General features: G+C 34.5%; 1 protein-coding gene across 1 annotated transcript; it reads right to left on the bottom strand.

Annotated features, from left to right (window-relative positions):
• Positions 1–860: 860 nt before the first annotated feature.
• LOC120082236 (CTD nuclear envelope phosphatase 1 homolog) lies at positions 861–4,126 on the bottom strand. The gene is made up of 6 exons (XM_039037512.1): positions 3,622–4,126; positions 2,867–2,995; positions 2,661–2,781; positions 2,464–2,545; positions 1,407–1,560; positions 861–1,301 (listed from the first exon to the last, which is right to left on the bottom strand). The coding sequence occupies exons 1-6, from the start codon at positions 3,913–3,915 to the stop codon at positions 1,182–1,184; spliced, it is 900 nt and encodes a 299-aa protein (XP_038893440.1). The 5' UTR covers positions 3,916–4,126; the 3' UTR covers positions 861–1,181.
• Between the last annotated feature and the right edge of the window lie 3,150 nt (positions 4,127–7,276).

Below are 7,276 nucleotides of genomic sequence, written 5' to 3'. Positions count from 1 at the left end.
CATGTCTTCTAAAACAATTAAGATTTTTCTAATCAAATAATATATTTTTAAATAATAATCTTAACGTTTTAATACCATTTTAGTGCTCATGATTTAAAAGTTTGTTCAATTTTAATCGCTATGTTTTCAAATGTCTAATTTAATCCATATATTCAAGGTATTAAATTTTCGTCAATATCTCAATAGTTCTATCAATATTTCTATATTGGCATGAATTCGATATTGGCATAAAAGATGAATCAACATTTCTATTATATCCAAAAATATCCACGAAACATTAAAAATAAGTAATATTATGTTACTAATGTAAATATAAATAACAAACAATGAATACAATTAACTTGTCAAAAAAACATAAAATGTTTATTTACTAATATAAATACTTTTTTTTTTTAGAAATATCCATCAACATCAATATCTTTACCAATATTTCCATAAAATTAAAATCTCGATACTTTTATCGACATTAATATTTTAAACTTTGTCGATACTTTTAATTAATCTTAAATTTAATCCCTTAATTTTTACCAAAATTGATTAAATATTATAACAATTTTCATGCAATGAAATATAATATGCGAAAATATTTTCAAAATTTATAGTAAAAACAATAATAGAGAGGGAAAAAATATTAAAACCAACAATAAACAAACAATGGGGACTAAATTTAAGATTTTCAAAGTACCAAGAATAAAACTGGATAATTGAAAATATAAACCTAGATGGACTAAATTTGAACAAACTTCAAGCCAACTTTTCAACAGCCACTTAAAATAAATTATTAAGTAAACCCTAAAATAGTTTTCAAAGGTATAAAAAGAAATACTATGAAGAAACTACAGTAGTCAAAGCAACCAAGGGGGTGGGGGAGAAACTCATGCTATTTATTAGTAAAAATTGAAGAAAGTTCCTACAAACACATCCAACAACATTACATGAATAAATTACAAATCAGAATTCCTACAAATTTACAATTTTAATACTATATATATCATTTTCAAACAATTGGATGAAACTATTTGGGATCATATCCATGTACTACATGGAGCTATACAAAACTTCAAGAATCAACATCTGACTCAAGAAGACGCTGCCCTTTGAACAAGCTAACTACCATGTTAACTGTTGACATAGTGCAGAGAAGAATGTACCTTTTTTCTTGCACAAATCTTCATTTCAACTTAGGTCGGAATTCCATGCTTCTGAAACCATTCAGGCATATGGAATCTTTCGTACAGCACCGGCCTGACGTCGTTCTGCAGCGAGAGATGCTTTAGAAGTGGAAGAATGACATCTAGGAGCTGTATATGGAGAACAAACAACATGAAAAAGTTGGTCACGAATTGAATTATTGTCAAGGTGTATTATTGTTTACTGAAAGATCTAGGATTTTCAAGATTTCCCACCTGTGAATCGTGTGGTTGGCCTGCAGAAAATGGAATGCAAGGAATTCCATTTAGAGGTTGCAATAAAAAACTGAAAGGATTGTTGTCAACGATGACTATTCTTCTTAGATCCTTTGATAGGCAGGAGAGATCCTTCACGTGATCTCGGTATTCCCTGTAGATTATATAGCAGAACCACAGGTTTTACAAGGAGTAAACAATGAACTTAGTTTCAACTTTTGTAGAAGGTTTGTGAGGTTTCATCCTATTCCTTCTAATATTTGAAATCCTTTTAAGAAATGAGTAGGCTTGTGTAAAATTACCCAGAACAAAATTATGACACTTGAAACCTTCAACGTGATCTTAGAAACAGATATATGGACTCAATGTGGAATTAGAATATGTTAAAATTGCATTTAGAAGTGTAAAAACAAACAATAAATTGATTTTAAATGATTAAGTACATGTTTGGGAGTGATCTTAAAATGGTGAAAAATCACTTTTGTCATTCCAAAACACACCTTTAATTACTCAAAATCAATTCAATGTTTAATTTCATTTTTAAATGCATTTAATAAAATTGATTTTAAATGGTTACAGCCATTTTTCAAGTGATTTTGAAAGTGACAAAAGTGATTTTGACCCTTTTAGAATCACTCCTAAACATACTACAAATACATATTTATACATGATTTTGCATCTGACAAAAATGATTTTAATCATCCACAAAACAAACATATACTTAGAAATGTGTAGAAAAATAGTTTGAATTTAGAGAACAGAATAATGACTCAGTTTCTCAACTAATTAACGAAACTAACTTATGATCATAGCCTGCAGCAGCAATAAATAATGAACTTTAGAATACAAAAACAAGTAGTTAAAACAAGTTGTACTCAAACTCCTGAATGATTCAAACTAGAAAGGGCAAGCTCGATTACTTGAGATTTGATAGCTCTATTAGTATTATATCTTTATTGATGGAAACTCAGCCGGACCCAGATAGAAGTACAAATAGCAAATATTTGCTATGATGAGCAAATAAAAAAAGAAAGAAAATAGCAGAAACAGTACTTACGTGCTAATTGTTGAAGGCCTATACAGTCTAAGACTAAATCGATTTTTTTCATCTATCCTGTCAACAAGAGGTCTTGCATACCCTGAGGCATATACATAAATGATATCCTTCAGATTCGATTTCTGTTTTTCGTTCATAAGTAATAGAGGTTGGTCATTATTTGATAATCTAATAGCTGGGTGGTGAAGTCTACAAACCTTCAAGACCAGCTGTGAAGAGTACAAGATTTGCAAATCCACCTAGATGGTTTAAGAAATCGTGCAGACCGGGGCGCTCAAAGACAGTAACATAGTTGACCTTAGGCTTCCCTTCACAGTCCTTCACATAGCAGCATAACCAGGCAAGACAATTAAACTAAAACTCAGAAAAAAAAACATTACAAGGTTACAGAAATGGAAACTACCTTGTCTGAAGAAAAGCACTCGAGTTCAAAAGACTTCAGTCCAGCTTCTATTGCTTGATTGCGAATAACAGCAGGCAAAGTAGATGTCTCATATGCACATATGAGAGTTTCATCCAAGTCGAGAACTATCTGTAATCGTCCAATGTCACAAGGGGAACACAAGAAAAAGAAGAATTCAATTTAAAAATGACCACCCCTCCCCCCAAAGAGAATAAAGCAAGAAGAAAGGAGAACACAATCCTCCATCTGGCTTTATGGAACTCAGTAATTTTTTAAACCATTTCAACTTTCTTAAAGCATCTCTACAAATTTCTAACATTGGAAATTCAAATCATCAATCATTACTTTCAGTTCTAAAATGAAATAAAATAGTTCCTTCAAATTGGGATAAGCATTTTCGATTATGTCATCTACTAAATGAACCATATGCAATGAATTTGAAGTTTTCCTGTCGCCATTTTCATCAAGAAAATACACATCCCTGCTTCACCAAAATGTTATCAGTCAATCTTCTCACATAGGCAAAAGACCAAACCTGTAAAACCCTACTCCCAAACCCTAAGAAAGAAAAATAAAACTTATATATATATATTGAAATCACTGGCATAAACTCATAGAAGGAGGAGAATGCATAGCCCAATAATCACAAAATTGAATTAACTCAATCAGCACAAGCATACCACAGTTTCAAGCAAACAATTTCGGGAGGGAAAAACACATTCATAAAGAGAAATGAACAAGAACATTGAAAATACCGTCAGTTTCTCCATAAGCCCATCGGACTCCTCCTCTTCATCTTCAACAGAAGCAATATCAACGGCGGAGGCGGCAAGCAACTCATGGTCAGGAAGTTCAACTACCGGCAAAGGCTTAAAAGACGGAGACGAAGAATCAGAAGAAGAATCAGAAGAAGAAAGAAGGCGAAGGTGTCCAAAAGCTCTGAGGATTGAAACGAAGATCTGGAAGAAGAAAGCCAACCAGTTCAATAGCGTCTTCCACACCTGCAGAGTCCTGGGCGAGTAGACCTCCGGCTGAGTCAACTCAGCCATGGAGTTAGCTGATCAGAACCGCCTCTTTGGACGACCAAAATGAACCGGAAAAGCTGCGATGGATAGCAAAACGAAAACCGGTCGGCTTCGCAGTTATCCTCTGTGAGTGTGTGTGCGTGGAAAAATGGCTCCGGGCGGCGGAGGAGGGGGCGGCGCCGGCGGAGGAGGAGGAGGGGTAGGAAAGTGGAGGGACGCTCCAGAAGAGGGTAGGGAGTTTTAAGGACAAGTGGGAGCGTGCAGAGAACGCGCGTGGAGACGAGAGTGGGGAAGGGGAAGATGATTTATGAGAAGAAGGGAAAGTGAAAGAATCGGCCAATGAGAAAAGACAATTCTGGTGCTTCTTTAAGATCATGTCATTGCTAATTATTGATGATGACAGAGACTCGGATTCGGTACTTCCGAGACCACTTGAAACCGATTATCTTAGAAAATATTTTTCCAACCCTAAGGACTTTTTTGGTTCATCATTCAACTACACCAATATTTTTCTAAGTTCTTAATATTCATTTGAGACGTGAACTCATTAAATAAATATATATTTTACAGATTTTTGTATAAAACTATTCTACTTAATGCAAACAAAATACTATTATTTATATAATCAACAATCATACGACATATTTTAATAATTATGAAATGTATGAGTTGATCATGCATAGAAAATAAGGTTGTCATCAATGCCGATTTACATATCCACCAAAAAAACATATATATAAATATGGCCAACAATGAGTCAGTTCCATGAATAAAAAAATATATTGTTCACTAAGATAGTTAAGCTAATTAGTCATACCATGTTAATGCAAACAATACCTCTTTCTAGACTCTGGTGGGACTATTAAGAAGCAATCGGTCTTCTAAATAATTGTGTCGAGTGGGTCTATAAGGATGACTCGATCATCCTCAAACTATCCATCGATGACAAATTACTATATATGACATCTATTAAACACTATAAAGCAAGAATTTCAAATTTATATTTGACAATACTTTCGTCAGCCGAAGTTTTTTTTTTCTTTTAGTATATTATCAGTTGAGTTGGTTATTGGAGTTGGTTGTTATAATGAACGTCAAAATTGGTGCTTTTGGAGTTGGATGCCCAAGGTGATCGTTGGATTTGGTCGCCACCAAGGTTGATCATTAGAGGTGGTCTTTGACGAAGTTGGTCGCCTGATAAGGATGACAACAGGGTCAGAGTGGGCGGTGATGACCATCCCCGCCCCTCGTGCAGATTTGTAATCCTCGTCCCTGCCCTATTCCCCATTTTGGGGGGTCGGCGAGGTCAGAAAATTCCCGTTCGGGGATTCGAGTCCCTATAGGGAAAGATCCCTGCTTTTTATTTTATTATTTATTAGTGTTACGAAAACAAAAAATAAAGAATACATATAAAAAAAAACGTACTAGAATCGACACACGGATAAATGTGGTTCACTAACGGTATGTTAGCTACGTCTACGAGATATAGGGAGAACAGTACTATTAGAGAAAATGTTTTCTGAATACAAAAATGGTGTTTCTAGAGTTATAGAGTTTATATAAAGCACTACTCTAAACTTTATGGTCAATTGTAAATAACTAAAAATAAATAAATATATTAAATACGAATTCTGAATAGGTTTCAAGGGCATTGCCCCCGAACCCTCCACCAGGGGCGGCCCTGTACTTGTTGTTCGAAATGTCAACAAACAAACTTAAGGCATTCCAATAATTAGTTTTATTATTTAAAATTAATTAAATTTAGTATTTACATTGAACTGTAAATTTTATACAAAAAAAATAGTATTTTTATTATATATATTTTTTTAAATTATTAATTAAAAAACATTTTAGTGTTTTTTATCATAAGTTTAATAAAAATTAAATTTATTATATTAGAAAATTAAAATTAGAAAAAAATACTGAAAGTTACCGTTTATATGTATGTGTGTGTGTGTGTGTATATATATATATATATATATATATAAATTAAAAAGATTCGAGGTGGGGCAGGGATCGGGGACAGGGTGGGGATCCCCTCCCCGTTCCCAACCGGGGACCCGATTTAAAATCCCTGTTTGACCTCCGTATCTGATCAAACTAGGGATTCCCCGCCCCAATCGAGTTAGGGATCCGCAAAAAAATTTACCATCCCTACTGCCTAAGGTGAATGTCGATTTTGGTCGTCATAAGTGATTGCCATCGAAGATGATCATTGGATGCAGTTACCCGAGCTCGGAGGTTGTCGTTGGAGTTGGGCATACGAAAGTGGTGGCATAAGTTGGTCACCAAAGTGTGGGTGCAGTGACCGATAGATAGAGTCATTAAAAATATTAGAGAAAGATAAAGTTATGGTGAGTTGGTTAAAAAAACTCAACTCCAACAATATTTAAAGTCCATGGGTTAAATATTGAATTGTTAATTTTTACCCACTCAAACCAACTTATGTTGGTGAATCAAACATTCCCTAAAAGTTAAAAATTAGTTTTGTAGTTTAGTTTTGGATCAACGTTATTTTATTTTAAAAATACTTTTAGATTAGCGAAATGATCATAACTCTAGGGTTGGCAACGGGGCTGGGGCAGGGGGCGTCCCTCGTCCCCAGTCCTATAGGGGAAATTGTCCCCATCCCCGTTGGGGAAACGGGGTCTCCGCGAGGCCCCAATCATGGTAGACTTCAACGGAGGAGAGGAATGAGCGAGAGCGAGAGGGGAGGGATGTTTTGTTGCAGATTGCAGAGAGCGAGGGGGATTGGGAGGGATAAAAGATATATATATAAATTCGGGGTCGGGGTCGGAGCGGGGATACTGTCCCCATCCCCGCCCCGTCCCCGGACGGGTCCCGAATAAATTCTCCGATTTGACCCCATCCTCGGTCAAACTGGGGAATCCCCGACCCGAAGGGACCCGCCCCATTGGATTTTTTTGCCAACCCTACATAACTCAATTGGCATAGTGTTTATATTTCAACCTCAAAATTAAAGATTAAAACTTCTAAACTTTTAAAAGTTTAAAAAAATACTATTAAATTTTAAAAAATAAAAAATAAAAAGAAAAAAGTTAGTTGCATCCAGGTCGCATTCTCAATCTTGTCCTGTGACAAATTTTTCTTTTTTTAAAAAACTATATTTCATATATATATATATATATAATTGGAATCATGTAGGATAATAAGCATAACATGAATTGCTGTCAAGTAATTGTTCCAATTTATTAACATTAGATTTATCCATTAATTTCAACCAAAAAGGGCGTGATAAACTCTATTTAAAATAAACAATTAATTTTGCATTATATATTTGCGAAAAAACCTAGTCAAAAAAAGAAATAAACATAAAATTTAAGCCCAATCAATCGAAGCATAAAATTGACCATTGAAAACTTTT

This window comes from Benincasa hispida, chromosome 7 (assembly GCF_009727055.1).
Source record: "Benincasa hispida cultivar B227 chromosome 7, ASM972705v1, whole genome shotgun sequence".
NCBI lineage: Eukaryota > Viridiplantae > Streptophyta > Magnoliopsida > Cucurbitales > Cucurbitaceae > Benincasa > Benincasa hispida.
The sequence above is the reverse complement of the archived record's forward strand: the minus strand, read 5'-3'. Positions and strand labels throughout refer to the sequence as shown.